At 50.3% G+C, this 18,318-nt stretch overlaps 1 protein-coding gene across 2 annotated transcripts in view; it reads right to left on the bottom strand.

Moving 5' to 3' along the window:
* Nucleotides 1-18,318, bottom strand: part of DPF3 (double PHD fingers 3) — a 266,033-nt gene that overhangs the window by 125,543 nt on the left and 122,172 nt on the right. For both annotated transcript variants that reach the window (XR_010942065.1, XM_067731443.1), the window contains exons 3-4: nucleotides 16,064-16,171; nucleotides 1,176-1,303 (exon numbers count right to left, since the gene is read on the bottom strand). Coding sequence is in view for 1 of the 2 variants with exons in the window: in XM_067731443.1 (XP_067587544.1) it covers nucleotides 1,176-1,303; nucleotides 16,064-16,171 (236 nt within the window). In the remaining variant the exon portion in view is untranslated. The remainder of the gene's footprint in view (nucleotides 1-1,175; nucleotides 1,304-16,063; nucleotides 16,172-18,318) is intronic.

The following is an 18,318-nucleotide window of genomic DNA, read 5'->3' as shown; positions in this document are numbered from 1 at the left end:
GATATTGGGTGTGAGAGAAAGACAGGGGTCGAAGACAACTCCAAGGTGTGTCAGACATATAAAGGTTTCAGTCAATAAGGATCTTTACTAGGGCTGTAGGTCTGACAAGTAGAGGAGGGAACAAATATAAGCCATGTTGTGACAACCAAACGGAAAAGACTGGACCATTCATCTGAACGCAGGAATGGCAGAGAAGGAGGCCACGTTCACTGACTCATTCAACACCTTTATTGAGACCAGACTCTGCTGAGCACGTGCAAGGCCCTGAGGGTACAACAGTGAACACGAAGGCACGGTCTCTGACTCGACGGAACCCACACACTGTGGTACTGACGAAGCAAACCAAACATTTTACTGGTAGTCATTTAATTACAATGTTAATAAATTAATATGCAAATATTAGATTGGATATAAAATTAATAAATATGTAATCGTATAACATATGTATAACATAAAATATATAATTTTAATATAAAGTATTAATGTAATTTAATTTTAATAATTTCATTATGTTTAATTATTAAAAACTATGATTTCATATTTGTATTCATTAATATTACGAGCTTCTGTGCCAACCATTGGATTCAACAATGGGGGCTCAAGACACATAAATAAGACACCATCAGAGCACACCATTGTAATCCTGCGTGGTGACCCTGCGTGGTGGCAGCCTTAGCCATGCTGTGCACAGAGGGTGGTGAACACATGGGGATGGAAGCCACCAACCTGCCTGGGGGATGACTTCTAAACTGGCCTTGAAGGACAGGTGGGTGGTGCTGGGGAAGGACAAGACAGCCGGTGAACTAGAGCTGATGAGGGTGTGTGTGAGGCAGGGGTGCGGTGGGGATCCCTGCGGGGCTGGCGGCCCCAGACAACCGAGCTTTCCAAGCCTGGGCTGTGGCTGCTGGCTCCCGGGGGGCGGGAAAGAGGATGTGGTCAGTTTCACTCACCACTGTGTCCCCAGGACCTCGCACGGTGCCTGGCGCACAGTAGGCTCCAAAACTACGTTTTGAGTGGACTAACAGGGAGACCAAGGCCAGCTTCCCAGTTGTGGTGGGAAGTTGAGACGCAGCCCTGGCCCTTGAGAGAATGACCAGAGCTGGGGCTGGAGTTCCGGAAGCACGACGGTGATGCTTGGGGGCCACCCCCAACCCGTCCCGCAAGCACAGAAATACCTGTATTTCCTGGATGTTTTCCTCCTCCCTGGTGTCCACCTTCTTCTCGATCCCCTCGCCACGGAGCAAGGCTTCCAGGGTGGTGCTTTCTGAGGTGAACCCATCTTTCTTCAGAGGCAGCTCCACTTCTGAAAAACAAGGACAGAAAAGCAGTGTCAGGCCACTGGAAACAGGAGAGACAGGAGGGAAAGGAAGGGTGGCCCTTGGGGGCATGCGGGAACCGCAGCCCCCGGCAAGGATTCAAGATGCCTGCGATCTCTCCTCCGGGACGAACAGGAACACTGGAGTTCAGCGTTTCCATCTCCAGTTCACAGTCCCAGAGCCAGAGCCCAGCCCTGCCTGCTCCCTCAGAGACGGCGGAGACAGGGCAGAAGGGGCGCCAGAAGCACACGGGGTCAGACGGCCTGCGTCTCTGTCCTGCTTCTGCCACCCTCCGGCTCCGTGACTTTGGGCGAGGCGCTCAAGGATCCCCGAGCCCTTTTGCACGTCTACAAAGTGAGGGCGACAATGCCCAGCACCCCACCAGGCCATTTTGTGGAGCATAAATGTGTCCCTTTGCATTCAAGCGCTTTGAAAACTCTAAAGCGGTGCACCAATGTCGGCCTCAAGTTTTATTATCTTCTCCCTCTATGCCAACTCTTGTCTGCCAACTCCGTGACCTCCCCCCGGCCATGCTGGCTGCCCAGCTCCAGTCTGCTCCATGAAAAGCTATTTCAACCTCAGAGAGGCTGTTCTTATCAACTCACCAGGGAAGTAAAGGCCTCTGAAGCCCAGTGAAGAAAAAGAACGAGAGCAGATGCCTAACAGGCCCCTGATCAGCAGCTGGGAGCTGCAGTGCCCGCACACTGGGGCGTCTGTTCTGAAGACATCAGAGTCTGATTGGCTTCGTGGGGCTTGAGATCATGGGGCCACCTGAGCAGTGGCAGCCAGTGCCGGCCCTGCCCATGAGAGAAATCGGAGAGAGAAACTGAACCCCTTTCTCAAGAATTCTTCAACTCCTAACCCAAAGGAGGGTGGCTGAGGGTTTCTTGGTTTGTTTTGGGGTATTTTTTTTTTCTGTTTTTTTCATTAAAAACAGAAACCTCACGTACAGGCGATCATACTCAGATTTACTACAAAATATTCCTCCAACCTCTCCCCGGACCCTGCACTTCATACCCCCTGCGATTAGATGCGTAGTCCCTACCGTGTATCAGGTAAGATGGGTGCAAGACCATGAGGGGGTGGTGCCGGAGCAAACGGTCAGGGGAACGAATGGCCCATCTGCATGGAGTTTACAGAGGTGTGGACAGGAATTAGGGGACAAGGAATGGGGAAGCACCAGGGCAGTTAACAGTGGGGGGTCATGAGCCCTGCTATCCCTGGGGGATAGAAAGAGTGTGTTTGCAAGACCTGGAGAGAGCCATGGAGAGCTCTCGGGCCAGAGAACCCAGGTACAACACACCCAACCTCTCTCTCCTTGCCCTGTCTTCCTGCTTTGCCCTTCCACTGGCCAAGCTCAACCAGAAGCCAGAGGGTAAGGGAGCCTCACTGATACAGCCATTGAGGTCAGCTTCCTGGGGCACAGGGCAGCATAAAGAAGGGCAAAAGGCTGTTCTGGGGGAACAGACAGAAATAACAAGCACAACCAACCCACGTTCCACTGGCCTTTATTCAAATGGAGCTCCACATTCCCCTTCTATCTCCTCCACCAGAGCCAGATGCAGGCTGGCCAGCCCATAAGAAAGGGTGCTCAGGCAGCCCATTAAAACTGAAGAAACTCACACCCATGCATGACCAGCCCCCAGGAGATGATGGTGGGAAGGAGAAACAGTATCTAAAGTCCCTTGAAAGACAAGGTCTTTGGGATTTTCTTACCAAAAAAGGCAAGCAGAGGATCCACCTCCATCAAGAAGTACTACCCCCAAATCAACCACCTCTGAAACTCATTCACCCACTTATTCATTCAACAAATATTTACTGAGCACCTGCTATGTGATGACCACCATGTTAGAACTAGGTACATAGTAGGTGAACCAAATAGCGACCAACCCGGCTTTAGATGGTTGACAATCTAAAGAGACAGAATTGGGAGATTGGGATGGACATATATACACTAATATGTATAAAATGGATAGCTAATAAGAACCTGCTGTATAAAAAATAAATTAAATAAAATTTTAAAACAATAGACATTAAATGCTAAGTAAAAATAAATATGCACTTACAAAATGTCATAAGTGCTACAGAGAAAAGCAACAGGGTGAAATGTGAAGAAAGAATACAGTGTGTGTGGGGGGGGGGTGTCTACTTTAGATCGGGGGTCAAGGAAGGGCTGTGTGGTGAAGTTACATCACACAGAAAAATAGCCAACTGTCTGCTTTGGTGAGTTCAGAGTGTGCAGCTCCAGAGCCTGCTCCAATGACATATTAGTCTTTCTCCCAAGTCACAAAAGGCTTCCAAATGATTAATCTAAAACAATTAAAATATGTTGCCTCATGTCCTGTCCTCAGCCAAAAGAGAACAGCTGTTCACCATCCCTCAGATTTATAATCATCATATATATATTTTTATTTATGAAGTTCATATTTTAGTATCCCCCTTAGCCTTCTCAACACTAAATAAATCCTATTTCCAGAATTGCACAGTATTTTAGAGCTGAAAAGGCCTTACAAATCATCTGCTTTAATCATCTCACTTTCTTTTTCTTATTTTTTTATTTTTTTATTTTGGCCTCACCCTGCAGCATGTGGAATCTTAGTTCCCCAACCAGGGATCGAACCCTTGCCCCCTGCATTGGGAACATGGAGTCTTAACCACTGGACCACCAGGGAAGTCCTATCATCTCATTTTATAAATGAGTCACCTGAGGCTCAGAAAAGTTAAGTAACTTCACTGAAAGCCACACAGCAGGACAAGAATGCAGCCAAAGGATCTTCTTTCCTAGACACGGTTAAGATCGTGACAAGAGCCCCACTCATTGTATTCTTATTAGAAGTTTGCAGGCTCAGGCTGAGTCCCAACAAGCACTGATACGTTTGTGTACACGCGGAGTGCCTGGCACATAGGAAACATTCAAAATGTGTCAGCTGTTATTGCTACGTATCACTTAATCCCCACCGCCGCCCAAGTGCTGAGCACAGTTATCATCCCATTTCACAGATGAGGATGCTGCAGCTTAGGGAGGCTTAAACTTGCTCAGTATCAGACACCTGGTAAGGGGCAAAGTCCAGCCTTGATCCCAACCTGCCTCAGAACCCATTCACCTAATCTCTACGCTATACGGACTTCACCTTGCCTCGATCTGGTCCTTCCCTGAAAAGTCGTTTCCCAAACCTTTGTGCATGTTCACTGCCCTCCTAGACCACCTCCACAGTTTTCATATTTCGAGATAAAAGGCAGACCTTTGCTGAGGCTGAGGGCAGGTCTGTGTCAAGGTCCTGGGCTCTGTTCTATGCCAGCATCCCCATGGGGTGTTCACTCCGCACAACGGTACTGAGCTGTCCATCGCTGGTAAACTCCCTCATGCTGTTCGCCCTACTGCTTCTTCTTCCTCCCCTGCTAACCATTCCTCCATCCTGCTTTCCCATCATTCAGTCTACCCTGTTGGTCCTCTGGTCCTCTGATCCTCTGAGATGGGCACAGGGTCAGAAGCACGAGGGGGAAGAGAAGCAAAATGGGAAGAGTGAAATGGGCTCTCCTACACTCGAAGAGCTAGAAGGGACCCCCAACAGCATCTGGAGTCCAATCACTTAACGAGGAAAGTAGAGCACAGAAAGACACAGAGACTTTCCCAGGGTCACAGAGAAATTTAGTGGCATTATCCTTGCCTAATTACCAAAATATTTAATTGGCTCATAGAAGTTCTGCTTTCAGAAACTCCTGGAGTCAAACCCTGGCCTTGCTACGTATTAGCCAAGGGACCACGGGCTGGTTACCTAAACCTCTAAGTCTGTTTCCTTATATGTTAAATGGGGATGATCGTCGTATCTATTTCATAGTGTTGGTGTGAGAATTAAACATGGTACTACACTGCATAAAGAAACTCTGAAAAGATTCCCACAAAAACTAGCGTGAGAAACAGAGTGGAAAAGGAGGCTTACCAATTTTGGCTTTGCTTTTTTTCAATTCAAAACAAGATTCAAAATTAGATCATATAGTAAAGAGCCCGGGATGTTCTAAGTGTCCTAAAAATGTTACATGCTATTATTATCGAAGTTTGAATGATTCTGATTTAATGGCACAGCAATGCTGTCCAATAGAAATATAATGCAAGCCATTCATGTAATTTTAAACTTTTTAGTAGCCACATTAATAAAAGGAAAGAGCAACAGGCACAATTAATCTTAATATATGTTTTATCTAACCCAACATACCCAAAACATGATCACTTCAATGTGTAATCAATCTTTTTAAATGATTGCGATATTTTACATTATTTTATTCACATCAAGTCTTTGAAATCTAGTGAGTATTTTATGCTTACAGTGCATCTCAATTCAGATGAGCTGCATTTCAAGTATTCCATGGCCACATGTGGCTGGTGGCTACCATATTAAACACCACAGGTTTACAGAATTAAAAGGAACATTTGCTATGATTTTGCTTCTAAAAAATGGAAGGACGTTAAATATGCTCTTAGTTTTGTCTACTTGATACCCGGCTGAGCACCATTCCAGAACAACATTCTAGCCGACCCCTGGCAAACCCTGGTTTCAAAGCACTATGGGTAAAGCCTGCAAGGTCAGAGTGACAGGCTAACCAGTGCCCTCCCAACAAAGCAGCAGAGGGTACATTCTCTGGCTCCAGACCACAGGAGGTCCCAGAGGGAAGGAAAAATAAGGTAACAGGTCCAAGCTCTTGCACAATGCATGTCCTAGACACGCTCCCTATGGAGCCCTTAGGGATTTCATTGATTCGTTTTTATTCTAATACAGCTCATCTGGATATAAGATTTAATAATTCTTTAAAAGCGTATTCATTTTGACCCTTGCACAAATTTGGGGACTGCATAACCTGACAGGAGCCATCAAACACTTAATATTAAAAGAAAATGGTCTAAAACACAAACACCTAATTCATCTTTAAATTAGCCTGATTTTATACACATGGATACAAACCCACGGATCGGTACTCTCTCCGGAGCGGCAGCAGCTGTCACCCAAGCCAGCCACCTCCCCAGGCCCCCGTATGCAGCACTGCCTGCACTTCTAATTGGGAACAGAGATACTCCTTGGGTGACTTCCAGCACGATCCATCACACCAGAGACAGCTTCTGTGCAAGCTGAAGCAAATCAGTTTCCAAATAAGAAAAAACCTCTCAGACAAACAAGGATTGAAGCATAGAAAGTCTTGGAAGGAAGGAAGGAAGGAAGGAAGGGAGGGGGGGAGGGAGGGAGGGAGGGAGGAAGGAAGGGAGGAAGGGAGGAAGGGAGGAAGGGAGGAAGGGAGGGAGGGAGGGAGGGAGGGAGGAAGGAAGGAAGGAAGGGAGGAAGGGAGGAAGGGAGGAAGGAAGGAAGGGAGGGAGGGAGGAAGGAAGGAAGGGAGGGAGGGAGGAAGGGAGGAAGGGAGGAAGGGAGGGAGGAAGGAAGGGAGGAAGGAAGGAAGGGAGGGAGGGAGGAAGGAAGGAAGGGAGGGAGGGAGGAAGGGAGGAAGGGAGGAAGGGAGGGAGGGAGGAAGGAAGGGAGGAAGGGAGGAAGGAAGGAAGGGAGGGAGGGAGGAAGGAAGGAAGGGAGGGAGGAAGGAAGGGAGGAAGGGAGGAAGGGAGGAAGGAAGGAAGGGAGGGAGGGAGGAAGGGAGGGAGGGAGGAAGGAAGGAAGGAAGGAAGGAAGGAAGGGAGGGAGGGAGGGAGGGAGGGAGGGAGGAAAGGAAAGCACAAATAAAAGCAAAACAAAAAAAGAAAAAGTCACCAGTGAAGAGCAATGGCTTCTCCCCAGGGCTGTGGACAGGGCAGCCATCCTCTCGGGTGGAGATCAAAGCCACAGGCTTTTGACACAGGTGCTCCAAGTCTGCCACCCAATGCACCAAATGCAAGGCTTCCACTGGGTTGTTGGAACCACTGAGCTCATTAACAGGATGCAGGCAAGACGAGGCTGAAAGTGCAACATGGGAGCACGGTGAGTAATTAAATCCCAGGTCATTTAAAAATGCAAACGCTTGGATGTCACAGGCTCACGGAGCCTCTGACTCCTCGTGCATTTTTTGCCTCAGGATGGAGGACTGGGAACCTGCAAGTCATATATGGATTACAATAAAATATGCCATATAAAAAACAAATTAAGACAGTTCTTCTTTGGGGACATATACAAAGAGAGGAGCTGTCTGTTAACTGTCGAGTTTGCAAGAGATACCATCTTTGGGGAGGCTGTGCTCTGCCAACAGACAGACTGCCCCCGGGGAAATCGTGGTGAAACACCCTGACAAGGCACATCCATCCGTCCATCCATCATGGGCGCTCTCTGACGCAGGAGCCTGGAGATAGAGTTATGGTGCAAAGGAGGTAGAAACCCCACAGACAATGGCAGACAATCCTCCTGCTACATCATGAGTGCTCAGATTTTTTTTTCCACCTGACGCTAGTTTTTCTTTAAAAATACAAATGTGCAGTTTTCTCTTCTGGCCACTTATTATTTTGAGGAGTTAATCTCATCACATTTCCGTGGGTTTATACATCAACTTACACCAAGGAGCAAGAAGCTTAGGAATCATTTTTTCATTTATGCCCAACAGACTCTCGGGCTCACGGGGAAGGAGAGGGGTATTGTTATCTCTCACCCTACGGAGGAAGAGATTGGAGGGGACCAAAGCCCTGATTTCCTGAGATGGTGGCAGGCCCAGGAATCCATCTGTGCATTCCTCAGGGGTGCCATTTTCTTGGCTACGTTTGACTCCCTGCTTTGTGATTCATAAAGCTCAAAATAGATGAGGTTCACAATGAGGACCCATCGCCCAGGCTGCACCCTGCAGGCCCTCGTTACTGCTTCTTTTAGAAGCCCAAGATATGCACACAACAGGAGGACTGATCATGGCCCCAAGAGCCCTGTGGTCCCCACTCTCTGCTGTGCCTACCCACTCACCCCTAAGCCAACACGCAATGATGGGCCCCTGGAAGCAGCACCCAGAGGTTGGCAGCATAGATAAGCATTCCCTCACCCCGAGACACAGAAAAACACCCACACTATCAAAGGAAGCTCACCACTGGGCTGGTCAGCAGACCACGTCAATACAACTTAGCAGGAAGGTGAGGGAGCGGAAGGACGGTGGGAATGGACTGAGTGGTGAAATGATTCAAGGGAATACAGATTGCTGGAAAGTGCAAGAAGCTGTCTGGGGTGAAATCTCAGCTCTTGTACCCTACACTGCACACTTGGCCTTGATCTCCTCACCGGTACAACAAAGCCCACTTCCCGGTGTTTTTACAGGGCCAGATGAGATAACGGATATACAGCGTCTGCACAGGGACGATGCTCAATTCATGTGAGCCCCCCTTTTCCCCTTCTAAAGTCTCCTTCTCCTTGCACTTCTCAGCAAAACTCCTCACCTTCTGACGCTCTCAGACCATCAGACATGGTGAGACGCAGCTCCCTGCAACTGGGCATGGGCCCAGGGGGAATGGAAGCGAGGAAGCCAAGTCTGGAGCAGTTAAGAGGACAGAGGAGGCTGAGGACGGGACTCAGCTCACAGGCCGAGATGCTGCTCCGATCCCAGGGGGGCCCATGCTGCAGATTTGGAAATCACAGCAGCACCATGTGGAAGAGGCCTTGCTCTACTCATTCATTTTACAAATAATTATTGAGCACTTACTATGTACCAGGCTCTGTTCTAGGTGCTAAGGACACAGCTGTGAACAAGAGACAGAAATTCTTGCCCTCATAGAAGTTACATTCTAGTGGGGGAGAAACAAGACATAAACAAGCAAGACCCACAGTATGGCAGATGGTAATCAATGTTCTGGAGACAGAGCAGAGGAGGGGAAGCTGGAGCATCGGGGGTTATGGGAGGGCGGTTCCACTTTTAGATGTGGCCAGGAAGGCACGAGCCTGAAGGAGCAGGAAGGAGGCCACGCGGCTAATAGGAAAGGACGTCCTAAGCAAAGGCGCCATCGCGCAAAGGCCCTGAAACTGAGGCCTGTCTGCCCAGAGCACAGTGAGCCAGGGAAAGGGTAGGAGCCCAGTTCAGAGAGTTCTGGGGCCTGAACAGCTGTGTAGGCCATTGCGAGAATGCTGACTTCTAATTCTGAAGCCATTGGTAGTTTCAAGCAAAGGGTGACATTATGATGCCTATGTATATTTTTTTAATTTTATTTTATTATTTTTTTATACATCAGGTTCTTCTTAGTTATCTATTTTATACATATTAGTGTATATATGTCAAGCCAATCTCCCAATTCATCCCACCACCACCACTACTCCCCCCGCCCGCTTTCCCCACTTGGTGTCCGTATGTTTGCTCTCTATGTCTGTGTCTCTATTTCTGCCTTGCAAACTGGTTCATCTGTAACATTTTCCTAGGTTCCACATATGTGCGTTAATATACAATATTTGTTTTTCTCTTTCTGACTTCCTTCACTCTGTATGACAGTCTCTAGGTCCATCCACGTCTCTACAAATGACCCAGTTTTGTTCCTTTTTATGGCTGAGTAATATTCCATTATATATATGCACCACATCTTCTCTAGCCATCCGTCTGTTGGTGGGCATTTAGGTTGATGATGGCTATATTTTAACAGGATCACTGTGAAGTCAACTGAAGGAAGGTGAGGGCAGAGTGAGGAGACTAGTTAGGAGTGACTGCAGTAGGTGTGGAGCCCCGCCAACGAGCCGGCGCTTAGGAGAGGGCCCTGTCCTCATGGTGCCTATGTCCTGGTTGCTAGATACAGCCAGAGGGCAGGCCCCTAGCCCCTGAGCAGGGGGCATCCCCACACAGTGAAGGAGGCTGGGTGGCCAGTGCCAAGGGGCACAGGTACAGAGCCATACCGGAGCAAGTCCACAGAGGAACGGTTCTCAGAGAAGAAGGCAGATCAGCCTAGGCCAAGGGCAGGAGAAAAGACCCAGCCAGACAGGCCTGGCCCAGCGCCACGGGATAACAGGCGTTAGTAAAACAGAGAGGAAGCCTTCCAAGTTTACCTCTGTGCTCTGGACAATGTATGCGAGAGGACTCAGTTCTGGGACACAAGGGGTGAGCTTGGGCAAGCTGTGGTTCTGGGAAAGGTAGATCCCACAGCCAGACGCCAGGTCTTTTCTCCTCAGGATAGAAGATACTAGACTCGGGCTTTTAAGAGACTCTAAGGCAGGGCTTCCCTGGTGGCACAGTGTTTGAGAGTCCGCCTGCCGATGCAGGGGACACGGGTTCGTGCCCCGGTCCGGGAAGATCCCACATGCTGCGGAGCGGCTGGGCCCGTGAGCCATGGCCGCTGAGCCTGCGTGTCCAGAGCCTGTGCTCCTCAACGGGAGAGGCCACAACAGTGAGAGGCCCGCGTACTGCAAAAAAAAAAAGAAAAAAAAAAAAGACTCTAACGCAGACTGTGTTCCCATTCTGGCCAGACAGCACACACTCTTCCAGCTGGGCAGTGAGCTGCCTGCAATGAGCACATGCTGGGGACAGAACAGGGTCGGCTGAGGCCCCCTTGGCCCACCTAGCAGCACTGCGTGGAGGTGGCATCATAGTGCCAAGTCCTCCAGCTCCACCCTCCCACTGGACCCTCAGAACAACCCCGGGAAACAAGCAGAGCAGCTGCCATGATCTGCATTTCAGATGAAGAATCAAGGCCAGAGTGGTTAGGTGACTGCCCAAAATCACACAGCCAGTGGGTGGAGAGGTCTGGACTTGAACCCAGGCCTTGTGATTCCTATTTGAGGGCTTGTCTCCTGCAGAGCACAGCTGTTCGACATAATGAAGGCCCCTATGGGCTAAAACCAAAGAGAGGCAAGATGGCAAAGCTGGGACAGGCCCCACGGGCCAGGCTGGGTGCTAGTTGGGGAGGCCAGGTCAGCGGCCGAAGGCTCCGCCTCTCCCACTCAATCTCCCTCATCCGTGCAATGGGCATGATGAGAGCTAAGCCATGTTCTTCAAGCTTGGGAACAGACACCAGGCACTTTTCTTTCCTTCATCCCTTTAATAAATCTTTGCTGTCCACCTATCATGTGCCAAGTCCGGTGCTGGGTGTTGGGGACACAGATGAAGGATTGGGTGCGCCTTCCAGCAGGGAGAGATACAAGTGAAAAGGCCCTGGCGTAACAGGGCGACAGCCTTACAACCTACACTCTAAACATGGTTCCCCCAGGTCCAACTGAAAAACCCAGCCATGGAAACTCTGCAGCAGCTGTGCACGCCGCCACCCAGCCGACTCCCAGCTGCCGCCCATTTCCTGGGCCAGCCCAGGCTCCCAGAGCCCTGCGAGACTCGAGCAGTGTCATAGGCCCAGGCCCAGTCCCCCGGACCCAGCGCCTTCCCCCAGACTGCCAGGAGGGCACAAAGCAGGGGCCGGAGTGGCCTGCCCACCTCTCTCCAGCTCACGAGGCCAACAAGAGCTGTGAAAAAGCTGCTGTTGCCGGCCTCCAGGATGGATGGCTGCAGCTCTGACACTGCAGGAAAGAGATAAATGACTGGTCATTTCCCCCTGATGCACTTGAAGGCATCCATTCTCCCCGCCATACCACGCTCAAGGAACCCCCTCGCAGAGACAGATAAGCACTGACATGTGGGGTGGGAGCTCAGCGTCCTTCCCCCTTGGAAGGACACAGCCAGACTCCTCTGTGGGCCAGGGGAAGGTCACGCTGTCCGTTGGCTCACACCTGGCTGGGGGCTCCACGGGTCCCTGCCCCCGCCTCCCCCAGTCTTGCCCACCCCACCTGGCTCATCCCTGTGAGGCGCACACGGGAGACGGGGAGGCGGGGCAGAGGGAGCCAGCTGACAGGCTCATCGATCTCAGGCCACATGCTTGGCACATCGGCAGCGTTCCGTAAGTTGTTCCCGGGCTGGGAGGGTGCTGGAGGAGTCGGGGGGACTGCCTCGAGGAGAAGAGAAATCGCGCCGAACATCAGAGAGAAAACGGTGGAAGAAGCCCGGAGATTATTAAAATGTGGGCCATGTACAAAAGCAGTAGGGAACTAATTAAGATGCAGGATTTTCAAAAGCTGGGGAAGTTGGCCACAGCCTGCTCCCATCTGTAGAGTCCTGGCAGTTCAGTGCGGCAGGGACAGCACCCTAGGCAGGCAAAGCAGGCCTCTCCACCGCTGCCCTCACAGGTGGGACTCAGGCCTCTGCCTGGACCGCCCCCTTGGGGGGCACCCCTCCGAGGGCCCCTGAGACTTGCTTGTTGGCCAGCTATGGCACCCTCTGCTTTGGGGCCGTACCCTAGCCTACCATCCCCTGAGGGGCCCTGCCTGACTGTTCACGTTCCCCCAACATGTGGTAGGGTGGTGATTGTCCCGGTCATTCATGCCCAGTCACTGGGTGGCTGCCAAAAAAAAACGAAGAGAAAGAACCAGAACCCTGTTCCTGGCTGCCTTCCTTCCCATCACCCTTGGAATTTGGCAAGGGTGGCAAAGAGCCAGGCTGCTCCCTAAGTGTCCCGGAGCGGAAGGGCATTACAAGGCCTCAGGTACATTCCGGGAGCCCTACAGGTCTGAGACACCAGGATGAATGTGCGTGTTGAGTCCTGGAGCAACATGGCGCCAGTTCCAACAGGTTCCCCCATAGGGTTCTTTTCCTTGGCTTCACCACTGATAGCCCCTTGGGAAATTAACTTCCTAATTCAGTGCCACAGTTTCCCAACCTCTAAAACAAAGATAAAATCTGCTCCAGACCACAGGGACCAAAAGGTCTGGGGTCAGAAGATGCTAAACTGATCGAAGCAGACTATCTGAGGATTTAACCCAGAAAGACACAAGTTAAAAGTTTGTTCCCAGCCCTTTTTCCTCATTCATAAAAAAAAAGTGAAGTTAAAGGCTCTTTTTTAATCAGCTGGCTTTTGCCCAACATCTGCCCAGCTTCAGGGCCTTCTGGTGGATATTCACTACCCACCTTTGTCTCCTGCCAGCTCAGCTTCCCCTTTGCAAGGGCAGAGCTCCATTCCTGGGGGAACGGTCCAGGGGAGGCCCCTCTCTGGCACCAGGCTCCTGCCCCTCTTCGCGTTGCCTGAGTTGTGATGGCTGTGCCCTGAAACACCCTGCGTGCACCTCTGCAGCCAGGTGCAAGCTGCAGAGAACACTGAACTCCGCTGTCAGTCAGCGGAGAGAAATGATGTTGCGTGTGTTGTCCTTCAGATGCCCAGGCAAGTGGGAGGTTTGCAAGATGTTTATTCAGGACTGATCGGAGGGGTGATGTCAGGCGTGAGAAACACATAGGTCCAGGGACGTTGAGAATGCTTTCAAATTCCAAAGAGCTCGCCCCAGCTGTCATCCTCATCCCACCCACACACAGACACATTTTTATTTTCAGCAAGTAGTAAAGAAACATAGGCAGGATGGCATATTCACAGTGAGGGAGATGGGATGAGGACTGCAGGCCTAGGGAGGACTCCATCAGTGTAAGTTTAGCCCAGGAACAAACGACTTCACAGCAGCCATGATGGGCTCCCCACTCGCCACCCTGTGATGCCATAGATGAGCTCTGTGCTGGGCGGGGGCTCTGCAGCCCTGCCCTCAGACCTGCTCCGAGGTCCCTCAGATTCCTGAGTGGACACCCCCTCCCCTTGCCCTGACCTGGTTTCCTGACAAAGCTCTCAGCTCTGAAGACCTGGGGTCAAGGACAAGTCTAAGCCATGTTTAACCCTGGCCTTTGTTGCTGAAAGCTGCCCGCCACTGGCTGGGCTCAGGCAGGGACGCAAAGGAAGACAGGAGGGACAAACCGGGTGCTGGCATGACAAATTGCTTGTGGCATCTCCTTATTATGCATAGAAAGGTCTGACGTGGAAGGAAACTCATGCCTTGAGACAATTCCTCTCCAGGCCGGTGTCCAGTCTCTCACAAGTCAGGGGAACTCTCTCCTCTGAGAACTCTACTGATGGTAGAGCCCAAGGGAGGCTCCAAGAATCATAGACATAACTGCATTCCTAGAGCCTGTCAAGGGGAGCTCAGCAGCACAGGCATCACCTGGGAGCTTGGCAGTATTTTGGTATTATCACCTAGGAGCTTCGTAGGTATTATTTTGCAGGTATGGGCTTCCTCCTTTGTTGTCCCAGATCTGGAAGTGGTCTGAGTCCTGGTCTCTTGGAAGTGGCACGGATGAGTGATGAGGTAATCCTTAACTGGATTATCCTTTTTTTTTTTCTTTGCGGTACACGGGCCTCTCACTGTTGTGGCCTCTCCCATTGTGGAGCACAGGCTCTGGACACGCAGGCTCAGCAGCCATGGCTCACGGGCCCAGCCGCTCCACGGCACGTGGGATCTTCCTGGACCGGGGCACAAACCTGTGTCCCCTGCATCAGCAGGTGGACTGTCAACCACTGCGCCACCAGGGAAGCCCTGGATTATACTTTGAGTGTAATTCTAGAACCACTCTGGCTAATATGGGGACCACTAGCCATGTGTGGCAATCAAGCACTTAAAATGTGGCTAGTTTGCAATGAAATGTGTTAAAAGATACACAATGGAATTAAAAAACAATACCAAAAAAAGTACAATACCTCGTTCATAATTTTTATACTGATTACACGCTGAAATGATATTAGTCATATGTTAAGTTAAATAGAATCTATCGTTAAGATTAATTTCACCTGTTTCTTTTTCCTTTTTTAAATGTGGCTACTAGAAAATGTAAAATGACACATGTGGCTCACAATCGTGATCCAGGAGACTTGGCTCTCCTACAGCCTGCATCTCAGGGAGTTTGGGACAGCCCCAGTCATCACCCTGGAGTGTCTGCAAGGGTCTGTAAATTGTCCAAGGCCATTTGAGAACTTGGGTGGAGCATCCGCCCCTAATAAATAAAACTTTTGCACAAGTGAAATGTGAGTTAGGGTGAAAACTTGAAGAGTGCTTAACAAGGGACCTGTGAGAAAGCATCCCGAAGAACCGTTAAGTAGAGATTTTGCAGAAAAAACACAGCCTAAGGAGCCAGTGTGAAAAGGCAGGAGTGAGGTAACATTGCCAGGCAGCTGGCCTTGACAGGCCTGTGTTGTTTGGTGACAGTGGGAGGGGGCATGTCAGCTCTGCCTTTGCCCCACTTAACAGCACTGTTGCCACCACTCTGAGTCATGTCGCAGCTCTGGCATCCCCCAAACCAGACATTCCCTTAAAGCTAAGGACCCAGGGCAATCACTTGGCCTTGCTGCAGCAAGGTCTGAAGACTGCCACCCGCTCAGAAGTGTAATAACAGATCAGTAGTCAAGAAAACTAACCAATTCCTTCTGCACGGCCACAAAGCAATCAACATCACCTAGAGGCAAATTTTGAACTCAAACTCTCTCATTTCCATGTCCAAGATGGGTTCTATTTTTAGTGACTGGCCCCACTCGTGTAAGATGCTCCATTAGCTCATTTCCAGTAAGGGTGGGAGAGGGTACATGGTGCACTGTCCTCCTTTGAAACAGCCTCGGACAAGTTTTCCTTACTTGAAGCCATGGGAAGGTATCACCTGGCCCAAAAGAGCTGCAGCTCCTTCAGCTCTGTTGGGAAAGTCATTCATCCTGGGCCTGTTCCCACACTGTGCCTGCTTGCTCTCCTCTCCTGGGGTGGCAAGAGAAAGACAAGAGGAAGGGGAAGGCCCGAAACACCTAGAGGGAGAGAAGCTTGGTGAGGCTGGGGGCACGTGGATGTGTTTATTCCTGAGAGCGCCATGTAGGCACGTTCACTCTCCTGGAAAACTCAGCTCTATGGACAAAGCGGCAGAGCAACCTTGTCCTCAGCCAGCCCAGCACCCCCGACCTCTCCCATCGCTGGCCCAGCCAAGCTCCACAGGGCACTGACCAGGTTTTATTTCCAGCAGCCGCAGCTTCGGATCCTCAGGTGGGTGCAATCGTCTCTTCTTACGCCAGCAGCGGGCAGGGTACGTGTATAGCTGGCCCGGGGCGAGGCCTGTGGACAGAGACAGTGTAAAGATTAAAGGCTCCAGGCTGGATCTAACCTTCTCATTCACAGTGAGGAAAGTAAAGCCCAGAGACGTGAAGTGACTTGTCAAGGTCACACAGCTGGTAGATGGTAGGGCCCAGGCAGAATCTAGGTCATCTGACCCCAGGACCCTTGCTCTGTCTGCTCTACCATGCTGCCTCAGTAGACACAGGCCAAAATGAGCCATCACTGTGACCAAAATCAGTTCTGCTCTCTTGGCCTAGGAAGAAAATCAGAGGGACCTCCAAACCACAAGAAGGACTTTTCCAGATTTACCCTCATCACAGTGTTTCCAAGGCAGTGCATATCCAGCTACTGCGCATCAACTGCCCCTCTGTCCAGGCCAAGCAGGTTCCCTTCAAGGGGGAGCAGCAGAAGTCATTCTGTCTACCTACGGACAGCCTGGATTGGGAAACATTTCAAGGAAACAGGATCAAGGCGCTAGATCTCCTACCCACTGAAGAAGTGGGCTTCTTCCACCCACTGATAGCTGCTGGCAGCTCGCTGAAGCCAAAGGGATCCCTGTGCCACCTCCATCAGAATGTAAGCCTGCATAGCCAGCAGCCCTGTACAGCCCTGCCCACCAGCCTGGGCGTTACAAAAAAAAAATGGGCAGGAGTTCAGCGGCTGGCCTCATGTGTCACATGGTCTCCCAACAAGAATCACCATTGAGATTTGGCTTTTGACACGAAAGCTCCACAGCAGCAGCATCTGTCATGCCGAGCGCCCCATGAGGAGCCTTCCTGCTCAACAGACAACACTCTCGTGGGCAGCCAGAGGCCTTGGAGGAATGTGGACTCCCTGCTCTAGACCCTGGTTTGTTCCCAGAGAAAAGGGCAGCGGGTGGAGGCTGAGGGGAGAGGAAGAGGGCTGAAGACTGGTTAGGCGGTTAGCAGATTAAAAAGACTGCTCAATGCACCCCAAAATGAACCAGCAAGCCCACTGACCCACCCCTGCTAGAGTGAAAGCCTGGTGAGGACAGGAACTTTGTCTTGTTCAGGTCACAATCCCCAGAACCAGAACTGTGGCTGACACAGAGAAGAATCAGACTAAACATTTGCAGAATGAATGAATGAATGAGTGAGTGAGTGAGTGAGTGAGTGAGTGAATGGAAGAATATGTTCCAGTTCACTTTCATGGAAGTCACAACTCGGTCTTCTGTAGTAAACATGGCATGTGACGGCTGTTAGAGACAGGCAGCCTCCTATGAGAGGGGCACTTCCTAGACCTAGGACCATGAGTAGAAAACATCAGGACCCTATTCCCATCTGCTGTCTTCCATTTTGGGGGGTTTAAAAGTTAAGAGAAAAAAACGGCTTCATTTTTGCATTTTTCAGAGAAAAACCTACAAAAGTTTCATTGCTACACATCCATTCATTCATTTTTCATTTGTACTTCTCATCTCTACCCATGCATAGATTTGGGTCCAAAGCAGAGGACCAGCGTTAAAGGAAACAAAATTTTCCAATTCTTTCTATGTGCTAAGTTTCGTTTTTAATCACACAGCTGCTCCCACAGGTTGCTAGGCTGTGAAGAAGCTGGAGGTTCTGACCCTTCCCCCTGTGATTCTTAGAAACCATCAAGGGTGATAGAGCCTACAGGCTCCAGAGATACTTCTGATGTTAGGAGCTAAGGGCTCATCATGTCCTAGAGTCCTTCTAACACTTGACTTTGTTGATAACTGTAAGGTCTTCTGCACAGTAGGAGGATCCTGAAGCTCTGAGTGCCTTGAGCTCTGAGGACCAGACTTGTGACCGATTCATAGAAGACACAATGAATCCAAAAAATAAGCTTGGTCTCGCTCCCATATGAGGTCCACTTTTGACCTCTGTTTGAGGGAAGGCATCACTGGGAATAGTTTGATGTTTCTGGTGTGTTTCACTCCAGGGCCATGTCACCTCTCACCCCATAATTCCTGAATGGGTACATTGAGTCAGAGTCCCTTCCAGATGTTTTGGCCACTTCTGGGGCTGGTGTTCCCCAAGATCCCAGAGAAGGCCAAGTACAAGGGCTGGCCTGCTGCTCCATATCCCAGAACGGGTCCCATAATCCCACTTATCTTGGATTAGCAATTCTTAATCCAGGCTGAAGCCAAAATCACCTGGAGAACTTCT

This window comes from Pseudorca crassidens, chromosome 1 (assembly GCF_039906515.1).
Source record: "Pseudorca crassidens isolate mPseCra1 chromosome 1, mPseCra1.hap1, whole genome shotgun sequence".
In the NCBI taxonomy this organism is placed as follows: domain Eukaryota; kingdom Metazoa; phylum Chordata; class Mammalia; order Artiodactyla; family Delphinidae; genus Pseudorca; species Pseudorca crassidens.
This window is presented reverse-complemented; position numbering and strand designations above follow the sequence as displayed.